The sequence below is a fragment of the Melanerpes formicivorus genome, unplaced genomic scaffold, assembly GCF_026170545.1.
Source record: "Melanerpes formicivorus ecotype bairdi unplaced genomic scaffold, bMelFor1.0.p_v2 SCAF_10, whole genome shotgun sequence".
Taxonomy (NCBI): Eukaryota; Metazoa; Chordata; class Aves; order Piciformes; family Picidae; genus Melanerpes; species Melanerpes formicivorus.
The window spans coordinates 11,623,055-11,642,469 of NW_027142362.1; the positions used below are offsets into that span (position 1 = coordinate 11,623,055).

The 19,415-nt window shown below is 42.1% G+C and overlaps 1 protein-coding gene across 3 annotated transcripts; it reads left to right on the plus strand.

The window, feature by feature from the left end:
* Window positions 1–221: 221 nt before the first annotated feature.
* On the plus strand, window positions 222–19,249 carry LOC137443745 (lamin-B3-like). 3 transcript variants are annotated; one of them, XM_068143680.1, is made up of 12 exons: window positions 222–1,822; window positions 6,073–6,229; window positions 7,162–7,287; window positions 8,612–8,770; window positions 9,681–9,806; window positions 9,939–10,159; window positions 10,841–11,066; window positions 11,915–12,022; window positions 12,834–12,950; window positions 13,048–13,155; window positions 13,281–13,351; window positions 16,069–19,249. In XM_068143680.1, the coding sequence occupies exons 1-11, from the start codon at window positions 1,437–1,439 to the stop codon at window positions 13,320–13,322; spliced, it is 1,776 nt and encodes a 591-aa protein (XP_067999781.1). In that variant the 5' UTR covers window positions 222–1,436; the 3' UTR covers window positions 13,323–13,351; window positions 16,069–19,249. The 3 variants fall into 3 exon arrangements, with proteins under 3 accessions (XP_067999781.1, XP_067999782.1, XP_067999783.1); XM_068143682.1 differs by lacking the exon at window positions 222–1,822 and adding an exon at window positions 5,676–5,816; XM_068143681.1 differs by lacking the exon at window positions 13,281–13,351.
* Window positions 19,250–19,415: the final 166 nt, after the last annotated feature.

Here is a 19,415-nt window from a genome sequence, read left to right on the forward strand (position 1 = left end):
GCTTCAAAGCTGAAGTAAACCCTCAGATGTACACATCTTGGTCTCTGAGGAACATTTTCAGATTGAAATGATACCTTTTTTTAAATTTATTTTTCTTGAATTGAGCTTTCTGTTGGCATCAAAGAGCAAACAAGTACTCATTATATCAAACTGAAAAATTGGAACTGCTGTGAAGAAAAGAATTTCCTGGTGCTGTTGCTAGGGCTAGAATCAGAGGAGCCCAGCCTGGCCTTAGGTCGTTCCCATGCTGCATGGAGTATTAAGAGTTTTGGAATTGTGTTTTGGTTGTTATACAGATGTGTAAAAGAAGTTAAGAACATCCCCACCTCCTTCTACATCCCCATCTATTTTGCAACCTTCTATCCAGGGGTATATATAACCTAATTCTAAAATCCCCAGCTACAACTTTGTGGCAAACTACCTTTTTCTCCCATGTTACGTACGTGCCTGCCGGGTTGTGAGTGAAGCTTCAGTTTGTGCCTACAACCTTCATAAAATCTGCTTTATATTTAAAGAACTCCAAGAGGATGTCAAGGCTATTTTTGCTTGTAGGAAATAACACTGACTTAAGTTAAAACTCTTAGGTGAAGTTTCTTGTGACTACTGTAAAAAACACCATAATTAACAGTTATGTTAATGTTCTGAGATTTTTATGCTCATAGTGAATGAGATCTGTTCTCCAAGATGTAAGTGAGAAATAAAAGGGTAAATGAATTAGCTGCTGGAGAAAACTTACCATTATCACAGTACACGTCACCACTAAAGAAGTGCTGAAACAGCCCTCTTATTAAAGAATGATTTTTCATAAAATGTGCTTAGTGTAAGGCTTCACCCATCTGTCTTGATGCAGGTTCCCTTTCCCCCACCGTTATTCCTTCTGCTCACACAGCAGTTTTCAACCAAAACACTGTAGCACTGGGATGGCTGATAGCCACGCATCCTAAAAGCTAAAACCGCCCACAAACAAGCAACAAATCAAAAAAGAGTGATGACTGGACTATTTTCATCATCTGAACAAATTCCAAACTACTAGACAGAACAAGCAGAGTACTGCACACCAGGATCTAGAGTATAAGCATCACGGCAGCTGCCATGCACTTTCCTGAACCGGGGAGATTTTTGCCACCCTGGTCCCTTGCCGCGGTCTGTGACAGCGCCGGGCTGCTGCAGGCTTTTCCTGGCAGATCCTCCCCGCCCTCTCCGGGCAGCACCATCTCGCGCTGCTGAGATGCACCGAGGCAAATATAGGTGATAAAGGAAAAGCTATCGGTGCACCGCTGCGTGCTCCGTGGAGCAGCCCTAGCCCTTTAAGCTGCCCACCCTCCCCAGCAGGCCGCGGCGGCAGCTGGCAGCTATTTATACACGGGCGGCGGCAGGCGCTAGGCGTTTTGCGTGAGGCGGTCCCGGGGGCGGCGGGGCCCAGACTGGAGGCTGTCATGGCTTTCACCTCCACGCCGGTGAGTGGAGGCCGCTGCCTCGCCTCGCCGCCGATGATCTCGCCGGTGAGCTCGTCGCCGAGCACGTCGCCGAGCCCGACCCGGCTGAGCCGGCTGCAAGAGAAGGAGGAGTTGCGACACCTCAACGACCGTCTGGCCGCCTATATCGAGCGGGTGCGGGTGCTCGAGGCCGAAAAGTCGGCTCTCTATCAGTCCCTGAGCGAGCAAGAGGAGAAGACCGACCGGCAGCTGGACACCCTGCGGCTCTGCTACGAGAAGGAGCTGGCCGACGCCCGCCGAACATTGGACGACGTCGCTATCCAGCGGGCCACGCTGCAGGTGGAGCTGGGCAAGATCGGCGAGGAGCACCGGGAGCTGCGCAGCAGGTCGGTATCCGCCCCATGCGCTACACCTGGGGAGCCCTGAGCGGGCTTCCAGCTGGGAACCACCCTGAGGCAGCCTCCACGTTGGGACTCTGTCACGGGGACGGGAAGGGGGCGTTACTCAAAGGTATGGCCCTGGGAGGTTGGGATGCCCTGGGTTAGGAGACATCCCAGTGTCGGCTCTGAAGGTGAGCTTAGGGACACTACTGCGAGTGCCTCCGGCTGTCGTGCTGCTGCGATGCTTCAGCAACCTCCTGCGATGGGCACGGGGTGCCCCCAGAATTTGGGGTGGTGGGTAGTCTTTATGTAGCTAGCATAGCATGAATGTGTAGCTGACTGTGTTGGGCACCACACTTGTGATTATAAACATTCAAATAAACGCTATGCTTGAAAGCATTCAAAAAGTTATGGGAGTCTTTGTATGGGTCCAGCTCCTTTAAAAAATAACAACAAAACAACTCTCTAGCTCAGGGAGAGGGGGAGATACACAGAGGGTGGTCCTGTCAGGAGTATAGCTTACCTGGTCCATGCTGGTACTGCACAGAAATTGCCCTAGTGCTTTTTAGGTCTTGTTTGACATGCTGCTGAGGTGAGCTACCTGGTGTTTTGGCTGTGACTTTCTTGCAAGGAGTGTATCCTGAGCCTGGGATCATCTTGTTGCCTAGTCTCACCAAGCCTGGAACAAAGGGATAGCCCAATGTAATAGCAGTTGAAATCCACCTCTGGGAGGGAAGAAGATGGGTAATGAAAGGAACAATGTCCAATCCCAACAAGCTTCCTTTATGGGTATATATACAAAGTGCTATCATTGCTAGTTGTGTTAATGTCTCATTACACTGCTAGATCGCAGATTTGCAATGATTTGTGCCTGAAGGCCTCCTAAATCTTTTTACAAACTTGTATCACATGTTGGTACCAATGTTTTCTTTGAAGACTTTTGTGGAGCAAGTACTGTCCCCTCATAGGCTCAGTAGGACTTAGATAGCTGTTCTGCTTAGGAATAACACATGGTTTTACTTGGATTCCTTTTCCAGCTGCTTAGAAGGTCTTGAGTTTGCCTCATTCATGCTGTTTTTGCTTGTAGGTCTGTTTCATAAATCTAACCAGCCACTTGAGTGGACAGTGAGGAGAAGCTTGCTGCTGCTTTCTGTGCTTGTTTTGCTCTGGGTTTGTTTATAAAGCTTTATACTTGGCAGGTATGCAGTCCTCAGGACTGTTTTTTGTTGTTATGTGGGTTTTTTTCCTTTCAAGTAACTAGGTCTTAAAAGTGGTTAAATTCACATCCATGGGAAATGATACCTTGTAGATGCAGTTCTCTGAATGTGTTTCATATCTGTGCTGTTTAACTACAAATGTCTTGGTTAACTTGGAACAAACTGCTTGGGAGCGTATCGTGCCCTTTATATATACAACCTTTAAATATCCTGGAACTCTTATAGGATGGAATGTCACCAGATAATTTCCCAACAGCATTAACCATCGGACCCTTAATCACTGGTGAAGAGACTTCAAGTTTTAATAGTAATGAAGTATGTTTGCATTTCAGCCTTTGCCTTGCTACTTAAACAGTGGTAGATGGAAATAGGCTACAGACATTTGGGGAGGCAGCCATAAGCATATCAGTCAGTTGAATTCAGAGCCTGAGAAGGTCAAAGCAACTGCAGCAGCACAGCAGAGGAAAAACAAGACCAGTTTCTTTATGCACCAGTGAGTATAGATGTGCCTTTTGCTGCTGAACCTGACACACACAGTGTAGCAAGCTGATGTTGTAAGAATGAATTTTGCAAGTGCTGTTAATGTTCTATAGCCCAGATAAACTAGAGTCTGTTTAAAACATACTTGAACTCTTCTGGTAAAATTACTCCCAATTCTCCAAGTCAGGGATGTGTGACACCCTGATTTACAGGGAATGTGGTTGTCAGAGCCTCAAAGTTATTGCTTGCAACTGATAATCAATAAGCCACACTTATTTCTGGAGTGGCTGGTGTATGAGATGTTTAAGAATACTGTAACTGCCACTGCTTTCCGCTTAATAATGTGAAGCGGTGCTCTAAACCCCAGACTTGGTTTAAAAGGGTAGTAAAGGCTTTTGTCAAAGCCAGGCTTGTTAAATTGTTCTTCTTAAGAGGAAATTACTCAGTTCAGGGTTCTTTGAAAAAATATTTATCAGGAAAGAAATGTAGGAAACCTGAACCTGGCTGTTAGAGGCCAGCATCAGGGAAGTAGACTGTTAAACCACAGATACTAATGGAATTTCAGACCTGCACACTCCTTGATAGATGAAATTTAGATTATTGTAGGATGAAACAGTCAATATCAGTCAGTAGTGTTCTTGATATACTTGTAAATAGTTATGATATTAACAATAAGTAACAGTGGTAGCAGTATCTGAAATAAGGTGACTAATAACTAGAAATAAACCTGTGAATACAAAAAACCATACAACACACTATCTTATTTTTCATTATCTCCACACAGTTACTTTTTTCCTAGAGCCTAAATAAAGAATAAGTCACTTTTGCTAGCAAAATATTTAGATTGATGTCGTGAAATACAAGGACAGAATCAACAAATGTCTCTGAATAGCCAGGCTAGAAAAGGCCTTGATCAAGAACCTAGTGTAGCCACATGCTCCTAGGCCTGTGTTGAAACCAACCATACCTGCATCCCTTCCAGCAGATGTTTGTGTAACCCTGTTTTTAAATTCCAGATGATGGAGATACCAGAGTATTCCTCCAGGCAATCTGCTTCAGTCTTGAACTACTGTTTCCTCTCCCTAACATCTAACCCAAATATTCCTCCCTGCAAATGTAAGCCTGCAACTTCCTGCCTTTTCCACAACAGACATGGAAAACAGATTCCCTTCCTCTATACAGCAGTCTTTCATGTATGTGAGGACTTATGTATCCTGTCACTTTTCCCTTCTCTAGACTAAACAACCCTTAGCTTTTTCCAATCTTTCCTTGCAGTCCAAGCTTTCTAGAGCTGATCACTCCTGCAGAATGACTTTGGATTCTCTCCAACTAGTCTGCTCAATTATCAGCTGGAAAACTCATTGTACAAATTATCACAACTTAACCACTACGCAGAGAAGTTTTTACTGAAATTAATGGAACACTTCACCCTTTGCAATCTAACATCTGAGTTTTGAGCGGGAAGTCAGTCTGGAGAGTGGTCAGGCAACTGTGAGGGTTTTAGAAGTTAGAGCAGTCTAGGAAACTATCCTATCACCCCTTCCTGACCAGGACTCGCTGCAGTTTCAGCTCTTCTCTACAGTGGTGCCAAGTGAGACTGGCAGTTTAACAGGACTGGCCATCCAGATGGCATCTGAGGGCTCTAACTGGGTGTCTGTGCAAGGAAATCTCCCCCTTTTGAAGGAAAAGCTTCTCTTGCCATGTAAATCCATCATGTGAAGGAGGGAAGAATATGACCTTTCCTGAGGGAGCGGAGTCTCCTGCAAGGGTGCCGTGAGGGAAGGGTGGTGGCTGTGAGGGCTTGCTGCCCTGCAAAGGAGCTATAGGAGCAAAGCCCCAGCTGGGCATGTGGGGTTGTGGAGACCTGCTCACCAGGGCTGGGCCGGTGGCCTCTTGGAGAGAAAACCTCTCCTGCCCGGTGGGCAGGAAGGTTCAGGGGCTGCAGGACAGAAGGCACGACAGCCAGGCAGCCAGCGCTGCCCGCGGGAGGCAGAGCGGTGCTTTGTCCCGCGGTGACCGGCCCCGCCCGGAGCTCGGCCTGGCCCCGCCGCAGCGTCTCGCCGGGTGGAGGCGGGCCTGGCTTTGGCCGCTCCTCCCGCTGCAGGGCTCGCAGCGCCGCGGGTTGCTCTACTGCGGCGCTTTGCCAAGAAGCTGGTGGCAGCCTTCCCTGCTGAAAGGAGGTGTCTGTGTGCAGCCTGTGCAGTGGTGGCAGGTCACTGTGGCCTGGTGAACTTCGGTTTTGAGGATGACTAGTCTCTCCCTGTGGAGATGGTGTCCTGTGCTATCCCTTCCCTCTTCACTTGGTAATGGCATGGAGAATAGTTGGCTTCACACAAAACAATCTGCAAAGTGGGTCAGAATTCTTTCTGGTTAAACAAATGATGTTTGTCTGAGGGGCCTGTCTGGTTTGTTTTACAGCCTACTCGGTGCTCTCACCACCAGTGTTAAATCCTCTCTCTTCTTTTTTCAGTTCTTCCAGAGACTCCTGTGAAGGTAAACATGCTAAAAACTTTCTCCCTCACCGGTTGCTATTTACCAGTGTAAAACTTTCTTTTGTAGGAGTTCAAAAATAGAAGCTGATTTAAACCTGGCACAGGCTCATGTAAAAGACCTCAGTGCTCAGCTGAGTGAGAAGGAAGCTGACTTAGCAGCAGTTTTGGTTGAGAAGCGAAGTCTGATGAATGACCTTCATGAATTAAAGGATGAAGCAGTCAGTGTAAGACTTGTTCCTGCAATTTTAGCTTTGTTCTTGAAGCTTTTGCCTGTTCCTCCCCCTCACCCCCAACTAGTTCCTGAGATTTAAATGCAGGAAGGTATTACCTTAAAAATGACAGATAGAGAAAAAGGGTTCTACAATCTTGCGGAAAGTAAATGCTACTGATAGTCCATAAAAACTTCTAACTGTTGGAACTAAAGATACCTACATTCTATGACCACAGTATGTAATGTTTCTTGTTCTGAGGACAAGGCAAGTTGAAATGTTGTACTGCTGTGACCCCTGTAGCATTTGCTAACAGGGTCCATTAAATGCTCCCTTTGCTGACCTGCTTCACTATTTAAATTCAGGTAGAGAAAGTTCTGACTAAATTTTTTTTAAACAGAATTTTGTGCTACTGAAGTGAACTCTGCCTGAGTCACTACTCTATCAATGAATTTCTAAGAGTACAACTCTGCTTTAATGTGATCCTTGAATAAGCTAATTTCAAATCTTTAGGATGAAAACTTAAAGGCAAACCACTCCCATTTTGTATGATTAAAGCAGCACACCAACACAGCTTATACAATAGATTGTCAACACAGGCCATATTTGAGGGATTTCATTTATTAAGCATCAAAGTATATTGGAAGTTAGTGAGAAGCTGAGAATATTTACTGTTTGAAAGGGAAGAATGTATATGGATAAGAGTCATCAGAAGTCTACTTTGAAGAGTCAGACTTGGATGGTGGCATTAATGGTTATTCACTGTGTGGGAAATCTGGTCTACTTGACAAATAGGATTCTTTCTGTTTCTATGTGATGGATACCACTTCACTTTAGCAGTGTTTTGATTGCTGTGCCTGTTAAGTTGAATGGCCTGTCATAAATTGACTGGTTTAGTTTGGAAAAATGGCTTTGATTTTGATTTCCCTGATACTTGTCTTTTCTAGCTGAAGCAGTCACTGGAAGATAGTAAAGAGCAACTCAACAATGAAGTGTTAAGGGGTGTGGATCTGGAAAATCACAGGAAAACTTTGCTGGAACAAATGGCATTAAAGAAGCGCCTTCATGAAGATGTATGTTTTAGCTTATTAACAAAGGGGATTTTAGCTGTTCATCATCCCTGTGTTCACTTAAAAGCAATGTTAAGAAGTGCCTTATCCTTAAAGCTGAGTCAGCCTAGGACAGTCCACTAGCCAGTAAAATCTACCTAACTAGGAAGACTTCAAGAAAGTACACAACCTCACATTAACTGGCATATCAATAGTTATCTGCAATATGAGATAATTTTCTCAGACTGCCCTTCTGAAGGTAACTACAGTCCCAATATATTACTTTGTGTAACTGAAAGTGCGTATCTTACAGTTAAAGCTAAATGATTCCAGATGTTTGTAGAAGCCTAAAATAATTGAAGCAGTCTCCCTTAATAAGCAACTTGTGTTCCTTACTTCCTTAACAGTTATCAAAGGTGTCTGGTAACCTTTGTGTGAGAAATCAGTACATAGAACTGAAACATGTGAATGTAAACCAACTTTCTTCTGACTTAAAGGAATCTCAATGGCTTTCTTTAACCAACTGCTGTAACTTTTTCAATAAAACAATCACCTTGAGGGAGGTGATTCTCCCCCTCTGCTCTGTTGAGACCCCAGCTGCAGTACTGCATCCAGTTTTTGAGCCCCTATTACAAGAAAGATATGGATGTGCTGGAACATGTCCAGAGATGGGCAATGATCAGAGGGCTGGAGCAACCCCTTATGAGAACAGACTGAAAGAGTTGGGGGTATTCAGTTTGGAGAAGAGAAGGCTCTGAGGAGACCTTATTGTGGCCTTCCAGTATCTTAAGGGGGCCTACGAGATAGCTGGTGAGGGACTTCTTAGGCTGTCAGGTAATGATAGGACTAGGGGGAATGGAAAAAACCACAAACGGGTAGATTCAGATTGGACATTGGGAGGAAGCTCTTCATCATGAGGGTGGTGAGGCACTGGAACAGGTTTCCCAGGGAAGTGGTTGAAGCCCCATCCCTGGAGGTTTTTAAGGCCAGGCTGGATGTGACTCTGGGCAACCTGATCTAGTGTGAGGTGTCCCTGCCCATGGCAGGGGGGTTGGAACTAGATGAACCTTAAAGTCCCTAACAAATATATGATTCTAAGTAGCAGTGCTTAGAGCAACTGAAGTGTGTATGTGTTCGAAGTAGAGAAATCCATCTAGTTCAAAGGATTAGTCTTAAATGCAAGCTACTGCACATATTTGCAGCAAAAGAACCCAGTGCAGTCAGCAAAGTAGGAAGGACCTGACCTAAGGTCTGAATAAAGATGAGTTATTGTGCCTTCAATCTACTTGAACACTGAATGTCTTGTTAACTGTATTGACTTGCTTATTCTCTGAGACATTTCTTCTAGGAGCTCAAGGAGACAAGAAGAGTCTATGAGACCAGGATAGCAGAAATAGAATCTATTTATCAGACTAAGGTCTCAGATGCTCTTCAGGGACTTAGAAAACAACAAGAAGAACAAATTCAAGAATACAAACTGGAAATGGAACGTACATTTCATGCAAAAGTGAGTCTCTGCATCTTGACATGAGTCACACTATTTTAAACAGCTGACCGATAGAGCCCTTGCATTCAGTGCACAGTTTCTTGGCACAAGTTGTTAAGGAATTTCAAAGCAGTGTCAAATTTGGCAATGGAAATTCTATGGACACTTGGTCCCAAACAGAAGTGGTTCAAGTATAAATGCTGTCCCTTTGGGGAGGCGTTAGAAATGGGCAGTGTAATAAAGTTGATCATAATTCAGACTTCTAACAAATCTGAGAGCTTGTCTGACAAATCTGGGACCAAGGTGTGCTATGGTTCCATTAATCAATTTCAGTGTTAACTCTATCTTGATCAATTGATTAAAATTTTACTAAAATGCATGAACTGAGAGATTCTTACAATTATACAAGAGCACTTTTAAATGTATGAATCCAAATGCCCTTTCCTAGATGCTAGTATGGGATGAAGGGTAGAGGGTGACTATGGAAGTAAGTTGACAATTTTATCTTCCAGACCTGGTTTATTGCCTCTTCCCCAGTGTTAGCCACATATTACATTTTTTTGCATACTTTAGTTTGATAAGCACACCTAATATCCTGTAGTGCCACGCTTTGGCAAGCAGCTTCTAAACATTCTCCAGTGTTCCTACAGTTGATTTGCATAGTATGTGTCCAAGGTCCTCATGCATCTTTAAGTGAACTATTGTAATCCAGCAATTTTCACTACTTGATTATTGCTGACTTTCTGATGTGTCAGACCTGTGTAAGCCTCCCTGAAAAGCAATGAAAAACTTTCTGACCTGGACTTCATTGATATCTGCACACTTAAAACAACTATTTCCACATGAAACGGCTGTAAATTACTTTGTTTCCCTTCCTTATTTCAAATATATGGTTATAAGCAGCTCATTACTAACAACAACTTACCCGTAGATGGTGAATGCCCAACTGTCTTCAGCAAAACATAGTGACATTGCCAAGGCTGTTCAGGAGGAGCTGAAGGAAGCACAACAGAGAGTTGAGACTCTCTCATCTCAACTTAATCAATATCAAAGCCAGGTACTGTATTTACTTGTGTAATTTTAGATTCATTTTGATTTTTATACCCAATTCAAAATATTGCACTCTCTCCTCTCTAATCTTCACTTAGTTTAATTTATTTTAAAATTTTCCCCATCCCCTGAATTTCAGAATATTGCTTTTGAGACCAAAATAAGGGAGCTACAGGAGACGATGGATTATGACCGTGATCTCCATCGAAGGCGTATGGCTGAAAAAGAGCAAGAAATGGCCCAAGTCCAGCAGCAAACACAAGCACAGCTGGAAGAATATGAGAATCTCTTAGATGTGAAACTGGCTCTAGATCTGGAAATAGATACCTACAGAACAATGCTGGAAGGAGAGGAACAGAGGTAGACTATGAAAAGGTCTTCATATGACAGCTTGCTTCATGAAAGATTGCTGGACTAACTGTATAGTCCTTAGCACGTGGAAGAGGCAAGAAAATACCATGTCATTAGTGCCATAAGTTAGTTCTTGAAGGGTAATCTTCTGTAGATTATATGTATATCCCATGCCCACCATCATGGTATACTAAGATGATGCTATTTGATAATCCCAGCTGATTGAAGTTCAAGGGCCCATTAGACATCACTCACCTTTCTCAAAGCTTTGTACTAGAGATGTCTCAAAGACAGTGTTCAAGTTTTATGAATGAAACTGGGAAACTGTAGCAACTCCCAGTTGTCTGGGTACTGCCTGGTGAGAACATGAGCTCTCAATACATACTGAGAAGGGTGAAAAAACCTAACAACTACCTCACTGAATATTGTTTGTAGAGACTTTAAAGGAATATTTATTGCAGTTGGGAATCTTTTCTTATTGACGTAAGCTTGCACTGAACCTCTAGGGCTGGGGCTGTCTTCCAAACTTAACAAGCTACTTAACTACTTTTGCCAGTAAAAATAAAATCTTTTATCCAAGTTTTCCATGAAGTCTTGATTATAAGAAGTTGCTATGCTTGCTTATAGTGGGAGGATAGGAGTGAGAAATAACATTTGAGTATCTGATGCGCTTATCTGACTACCTTCTAGGCTAAGGCTGTCACCCAGTTCGTCTTCACACAGCACTGCAACTCGAGCAACAAGTCAAGGGCAACAGTTCCTGCCTGGGAAGAAAAGGAAAATGAAAGAAGCAAAAAGGAGAAGGCTTAGTGTTGGGTTTAAGACTGTTCAGCATGCTTCGTCTTCTGGAAAAGTATCTATTGAAGAAATTGATGCAGATGGGAAATTCGTCAGGCTTAGAAATAAATCTGATGAGGTACTTGTGTTCATTCAAGTCTTCTTGGCCTTCCCTGCAAAGTGTGCTTGAACTGACTTATAGCTTATTGAGAGATGACAATCAGAAAGGATGAAGGGATGAGGGAAAAGTACTGCTAAAAAATATGCAAAATGGAGACTTCTCACTAACTTGTTTGCTGTCAAGAGATTTGTTTTTTTTACACTGCTTTGTTCACAGCTGTCTGGGAGGTGATTTTGTGGGGAGGTACACTGGGTTTTGTGATGTAGAACTCTAACCCTTTCAGTTGTTTCTCATTGGATTCAGGCTAGCAGTATTGGAAGTACTACTTAAATTAGATGAACTAAAAAAGGTGCTCAGTAAATTAGATAATGACACAGCTTCTTATTACTTAAATGCTTAAAACAGGTAAAAGTTAGAATGGAGCTGAGTGTATTTATCTGACCAAGTAGATAGTTCTTTGACTAGTTCAGTCTGCAAATCCAGGATTATTAGAATTAATTCTCAGTGTTTGTGGCTGGTAGCTTAGCCACTTCAGCCTGAGATGGCTTAAACTTTCGCAGGCCATTGCTATGTGGTGCTATGTATGGCCCAAGTTGGTAGATAGGCATGGCAAGCTACCTAGTAAATAGCACCATGATCCCTCTTGAACAGAAGGCAAGTGCCTGAACTTTTGGAACCAAGATTAATCTTAAGGAAGCACAGGGAAAAGTTACAGGCAGACTTTAATGGAAACTTGAAGGTTCCATCAAGACTGGTCAGATTCTTGTGTGTTATAGCAGTAGGAATAAAACTGAATCTGGAAATAACCTTGTACTTGTTATGGTATGATGTTGGTCTGTAATGCTGAGAGATGTCTTGTCCCACAGGATCAACCACTACATGGATGGGTGTTAAGACGACATCTTGGAAGTGTGTCAGATGCAACATACACCTTTCCTTCCCAGTTCACTCTTCAGGCAGGTCAAGTAGTTACAGTAAGTAGTGGTTTTGTAAGACTACTTATGTTAGATGGCAGTAGGGATTCACGTAGTAAAGAAAATTAAACCAATACATTAAGTACCTAAAGAACTACAATCTTATGTAGAGAGGGAGATGGGAATAATCATTACAGCAGATTGATTTGAAATGTAAATTTTTCTTTAAATCTGGATTTTGGATCATCTGAGATAAGGATGTACTATTATTGTGAACAGAATCAATATATTCTTAGGGTTCCCCACAAAAAACTTGAACTATTGCTTAAAATCTTTAGTCCTCTACAGCTGAGCATGCTGAACTTGTATGGTACCAGGATAAACGTTGGCTCTAAAATCATACTCTTAAGTACTTAGTTATTAAAGAACCTAACTCTACACTTTGTACTCCAAACTTTGTAAAAGCTTGCCCAAGAAATCTAAGTGGCACCTTAGGCTGGAGGCTATCTTGTATACAGAAATTGCTGCCATGATTGTCTGTAACTGTGGCTTGGCTCTGGCTCATTTGTAGGCATGTCCAAGCAAGGCTGTCTGCATCAGGCAGAAGCTTTTAACAACTGTTCCTGCACTTTTTTAGTCTTCAGTTAAAACACCACCCCAAAATAAAGAGGATACATGTGAAAAACCCCAAACAATCCACACACTACCACCATTCTTGCTAGTCCTGGAAAAAACCTCACCAGTCATCACAGCACTTCAGTTTCTTGTACTGGGCATCTTTGGTATTGCAGTACCAAATAGTTACAGTAGACTAAATCCTAATCTAGGGACAAATAAGATTTTTCAGAAGCTTCCTCTAACTCTGTTGCAGATCTGGGGTGCAGCTGCTGGTGTAAGCCCGGGTCCCAGTGATTTGGTCTGGAAGTCTCAGCGATCTTGGGGGGCTGCAGATACTATTGATGTTACACTCATCAAAGATGATGGTGAGGTGAGAGATAGTAAATCACTTCTACTGTCCTAATACTAAACTTATTTGATGTGCTTAAATCTTGAGGATTCTTGGTGGCAATTCAATTGTATTCTAGGAACTTGCAAAGAGGAAGATAACGCATGTACCCACAGGAGAAGAAAGCAGTGAGCAAGATGATGATTATGAAGAAATAACTGAAAGTGAAATGGAGTTTCTATCTCAGGTAAGCTGCCTGAAGTTTAAACACACACTATTCATTCAATGGCCATTTCTTTTCATTACTGCATGATAATGCTCACCCAAGTATTATCCATATTCTACAACTCTTAAAATTTTTCTTGATGTCAGACCAAAAGAAGAAGAAAAAAGAAATGTTGTTTGGTTTCATGATAATCGTTCCTGTGAGCATCCTTAAGCAGGTGAGGTGGTGAGAATCATGCTTGTCTTTTCATAGCACACTTGCTTCATTAATGGTGTGGCAGTCCCTTGTCCCATATAGGATGCTGCTTGCATGGCTTTGCATCAGAAGTTGAATTGCTGTTTTGTTTATTAGCTGGTTGAATACAGTCATGTATGAGATGAAACAATGCTCCTTAGTGACACACTGAAAGGTACTAACTTCTTTTAATGTCTGCTTTGTCTGTACATCTGACTGGACATGTCAGCAGTGTGCCTAGGTGGATAAGCAAGCCAGTGGCATCCTGGCTTGTATTAGAAACCCTGTGGCCAGCAGGAACAGGAAGGTGATCATCCTTTTGTACTCAACATTGGTAAGGCCACACCTCAAGTATTGTGTTCAGTTCTGGGCCTCTCCCTACAGGAAGGACACTGAGGTGCTGGAGCATGTCCAGAGAACAGTAACAAGGCTTGTGAAAGGCCTGAAGCATGTGGCCTATGAGAAGCATCTGAAAGAACTGGGGTGGTTCAGTCTAGAAAAGAGGAGACTTTACTGCTCTCTACAACTACCTTGTAGAGGTTGGAGTGAGGAGCGTGCCAGCCTCTTCTTGATGATGAGCAACACAACTAGAGGAAAGGGTTACAAGCTGTGCCAGGGGAGGCTTAGGTTGGATGTTAGGAAATATGCCTTCACAGAAAGGGTTCTCAAACACTGGAATGGTCTGGCCAGGGCAGTGTTGGAGTTGCCATCCTTGGGGGTTTTGAGGTAGCCTATGGACCTGGCACTTAAGAACATGGTTTAGTGTTGACCCTTCAGTACTTGGTTGAGGGTTGGACTGTATGATCTTTGAGGTCTCTTCCAAGTGAACACACTCTGTGAATAAACTACCAATCTGCTACCCCAGGAACAGAATGCAAAAACTAACTAGAAATAGCTATTTCTGTGGGATGAAGTGACTTATCCAACAGTGTCCCTGACTTGCTCAACTTAAAATTCACACTGAAGAAACCTGTTTCCATTCAAAAGTATTAAAAGACTGAAATTCAAGTTCTTAGAGTATTGATGTAAAAGGGATTTAAAGTCCCTTTTAAATCCCAAGCATGAGTTTGAGACTTCCAGTACAGCTAATTTCCAGGAACTACTTTTTTCTTATTTTTTGCACAGCAAAGTAAGTATCTCAGCTTTGCTTCAGTCATAAATACTCCCTCCAACACTTTCTGAGGGGAACTTCAGCACAAGTACAGGTCATGTTAACAGAATTAGTGCAGCTAAATAAGATATGCATGTTTTGTGTTCAGTACATTTACACACCGTTGTCTACAATATGCATGCTGTAATTCTCTAGCCCCTCCAAATGGCTTTTGACTGACCATATTACAAGTCTGATCTTGAGCAGATTGGATGCTCCTTGTATACTTTGAGATACAAGCATCCAGGTATCTTTAGTTGCTGAAGTAGTCAAACCCCAAACTAATACATTAAATTGTAACTGAACAATTATGGACTGTACTTGACTCTTGGTTTATTTCTGGACTTGAAATAGCACCAAGTCCTCCTTGCTATTACAAAATTGAAGTGCAAAGGGATGCCTAACTAAAAATTCACTCTCTCATCCCTGGTGTCACAGCATGTTGAGCTACCACAGCTCTTCCTAAAACTGATCTTGCACAGTTACAAGGAGGACTTTAATCTTACTGCACTAGGTCTTAAAGCCACCACCACTTTCTAGACATTTTCATAACATCAATCTGAAATCTTATGTACTGTCATTCTGAAAGTGTATCTAAGCACAGGCAGTTATTGCCTGCTGCTTGGTTCTTGTCCTTTCAAACAGCAGATTGTGTAAATATCTATTACTGTAAGACATAAAGCTTAAAGGATATTTGTCAGAATCTCCTGACTTGCATGCACATTCTTGTAATATTTTCAGTCTTGCTGCAGGAGGGTGAAACCTTGCTGAAGAGGCTATTGAAAGGTTCCTTACTGCTCTTCTGGCCTTTGGGCTAATAATGCATAGCATACACCAAAAGAGTTGCAGTAACATCAATGGGAGCTTTAGGCTTATGAAGAGATTTACTCATACAAGCTTCTTCTCATGTTGAGAGTACAGCCTCTCCAAGCTGTGTTTGTCTTGTGGCTTGTTTTTTGAAGGCTCTTTATTTGAATTGACTAATACAGCTTTTTCCACAATCAGTGATGGAAAGCACTTTTTACCTTACACCTCTAATCTGTTTTATCAACGACTTTACAATACAGTTGTGTGCCACTTACGGTAAGGATCAGCTCCAAAACTGAATCAAATGCTGATGTCATTCCTGTCTGAATTCCTGTCAAACTGTCATTAGTACCTATATGCTTCTGCTGCATTGGTAGTACTGAAATAATGGCAGCTTAGTCAAAAACAGCTAGCTCTTGCATGCAGTAAAATGCTGCAAAGAATGCATGCTGTGCTTTGAAGGTTGAGCTTCCATGGGTTTTGCTTCTGCTTTTACCATCCTAACCAGGGTAGCATGAACCTGCATGCCAGCTGAGTTTTAATGATTCAGAAGTGAAGTACTAATGGATGGGTTGATACTATTTATTTCTGGTTACCTATTTAATCCTCAAAGGCACGTGGAGTTTCTAGTGTGGTGTAGAATGACTCCATGCAATACATGAGCCTGTACCTTCATTAAAGACATTTGTCTAATTAGCATTAGCATGTGTAGAACCTTAACATTTAATGTTTTATTTCTGCAGCAAAATGAGGATCCTAGCTGTTCTATCCTATAACGCGGACAAAGAGATGGTCATCTAAAAGCACTTCTCAGTCCCAGGTGAAAGACTCTATCTTCTGCAATATCTGGAACTTGGAATTCACATCTCCCATCTGACCTCTTTTTGTAAGAAGCACTGTCCACAATGTGAAGTTTTCTACCTTCCAATACTTGTCCCTGGATTCATTGATGTTAAGAGCAGTAGTATGCAAGCTCCATGTGAAGTAATTTCTACTTTAACACAAGTACCTGTTTTTTATGATCTGTTGAAACAAAGGAGGGTAAACAGTTTACAAAGCTTCTAAATGTGTACCCCAAAAGGAAGCTAAATACTTGAAAATGAGCATGAGGCTGCCTCAGATTTCCCAGCATTCTGGTGTGGTCATTCTTCAAAGAATTTGTCAAGCCTGAGTGGGAAACTACACAGGCCAGATGACACCAGTTTGCACCTTGAGCAAGTCTGCTTTTGGCTGAGGTAAAACACTTTCCTGAAGGGTGCAGTGTCTGAACTGTTTCCTACTCACATCCTGATGCTGAAATGTATGAAACTGGTGTAGATCACTTGCTAGGGAGCTTCCTAGAGCAAAATGCTTTAAAAGCAAGTTGTAAAAACACTGTCTGTTAGTGAATGTACTGTTTCTGTACTCTAGCACTTGGAAATCTACCAGTTTCAGTGAGTACTCCTAGATACACTATATAAGCTGTTTAAACCTTAACTTGGACAGATGTATCCTGTAAATGTGAAGAAGGCATCTCATTCCAAGAGGAGGTACTGTGAACTGCAGTGTTAGTGCTCTGTTTGAATGGTTCCAACAAACCAGCTTTCTAAGGGCCTAGGGAAAAAAGCACCAACCATAAGAAAGGGTGAATCAAATGTCTGCTCTGAGTCCTTGTGTACTAAAACTGTGCAGTCTGCGGTACTGATTTGTGCATGTCTAATGGGGCAGCTGGGGGGGTACTGCCTCTTGGCCAGTATGTGATTTACTGTAACTCTGATAGCTCTGTAGTCCATGACCTACAACCCTAAAACTAGGCAGTCAACTTCTGGGGTCACTGCATTCAATTATTCTTAGCCTCCCCATTGATACGCTTCCTTGGTGGCTCTGTGGTGAAGAAAGGGCCTTCTTGAGCCACATTTAAGAGCATGGGGGGAGGGGAGCAGCTGAGACTGCAGATTTCTCCAAATGTTGGAACACTTGACTGCCTGGTACCATGCCAAAGTATTCAGTTCTGAATTTAAGACCTGTTCTAGGTGAGGATGCAGTTGTTAAGGTGAGACTTCCTTTCCACAAGTTTAAACTCAAGTTACTTAAACTCTGGTTTTGAAACACCCAAGACTCAATGCTGGTTTAATACCTGCATTTTTAGCAGAGCTGAATTCTTTTGTACCTTATGGTCCACACAAATAGCTACTTCTATAACCTCGCTATATTTATCTTTTTCTTAAACTTTTCTAACTTATATACATGAAAAATACCTTTATTAAAGCAGTCTTGGACTTGAATATTTGCAGATTAAGACAATAAAGTTCTGTTTGTTCACTGATCTTATTTGAGTGGCTTGAATGACTTTGTGGCAATAAAACCTGTGAGCTTAAAGAAGCTTTCTTGAAGACTGAAAAAATAATCTTGGGAAATGCTGTGCTGCCCAGTTTATCCTTCAGTTGTTCAAGTAAAGCTGAACTGCAGTAAACTTCAGGGGAATCTTCAGTATTTCAAATAGTGAAAGATGGTATTGAGCAACAGCCACCAAAGATTTGAACTACTGTACAAGTGTTGACAGGAAATAGCAGTAGTACAGGATTTTGTCTGGTAACAACATCAGTGGTCTAGGAAATAAGATCCATTTATTTATTCAAGTAGGCAACTTGGAGTACAGTTTATAAAAACCTGTTCTTAGCACACAATGCTAAAAGTGTATGTAGCAATGAATCAAGTCTTTGTGCAATGGATCTGTTGTGCCAGTTCTCCTGGTAGCAAACCTTAAAGCAGGTTGGCTTCCTATGGTATCTTTATTATGGATTACGACAAAGCACATAGTGTAGTTCTCTTGACTTGCTTCCACCTTACTACTTTTGCAATAGCTACTTCTGTTAAATGAAACACTCCAGCAGAGCAGGGCAAGCTGTCTGCTCTAAGTGTATTGAGAATTCAGACCTTACATCTGTATGTGCATGTAATTTTTTTCCTCTAGGGAATTCTGGTAAGGTGAAGGAGATATTTCAGTGTCTCCTTTGTTACCTGTTATAGAAAGGTATGAGTGCTGTTCCCCTTTATTGGAAAGGTCTCACCAAAGTAGTTATGATTCTTAAATCCTTAGACCTTTGAGGTTGTCCAGATTTCTGCTCTAATAACCACTAGGTACTTGCCCATGAATTTGGAAAAGCATTGGTGACTGCTCTTCTTCACATGAGGTAGTCCAAATTCTGAGATAATGTGCTGTAAGCAGCAGGCTCTATCCAAAGCCACAAAGAATAACATTCTTACTTCCCTTGTGGCCACTCTGCAGGCCCAGGCTAAAGATGAGGAAAAAAGAGAAAGGCATAGTTTTGATAGCAAGTTAGGGACTATTTATGCCACTTCAGTGGAAGAGTTATGGCACCTGTGATACATGTGAAATTCTTCCCTCTCTAGCAACTGCTGTTTCAACTGGACCTCCAAACCCAGTAGAGCTTGCAATGCTAGAGCTGGATTCAAGCCAGTTTGCCCACAAAGAATTCAGCTCCCTTCTCATCACACTGTCTTGTACAGAGAGCAACTGGCAGGAAAAACATGCTGATTTTTTTGGTGATGATTACATCTGTATTTACTAAAAGCATAAAACAGCTAACAGAAAACCAAATTAATTCTATCTTCACTTTGATAGTACTTAGGATGCTTGAGTCTGTTCTTCATTTTGGTACCTCTTTTTTGATGTATCTGTAGTTAAATGTCTTTCCCTCTGCACCTAATCTTTTTTTTTTTCCTCCTCCAGCCCATTCAAATAAATATAAAAACCAGAAGGGTACTGACTTCTCATTTGTTCTCAGTAGGCCTGAGTGATACTCACCTATTTATCTCCATGGAGTCCTATACAGACCTCATGGAGCTAGGAACAGTTTGTACTTAGTTCAAAGAAATTTTTCTCTTATCTACCTGCTGGAAGAAAAATTTAATAGACATTATCAGTGCTGTAAAATCTCTAGGGACAGAGAAAGATTATTAAAATGCCAGTGTCTGAGATGTCATAAAGCTGATAAGTTGGCATTGTTTTCTTCACCCCAAACCGATCTATTTAGCAAAAGTGATGTCTGGCTCAAAACTAAGTGCCAGAATTACAGGAATAAAAACA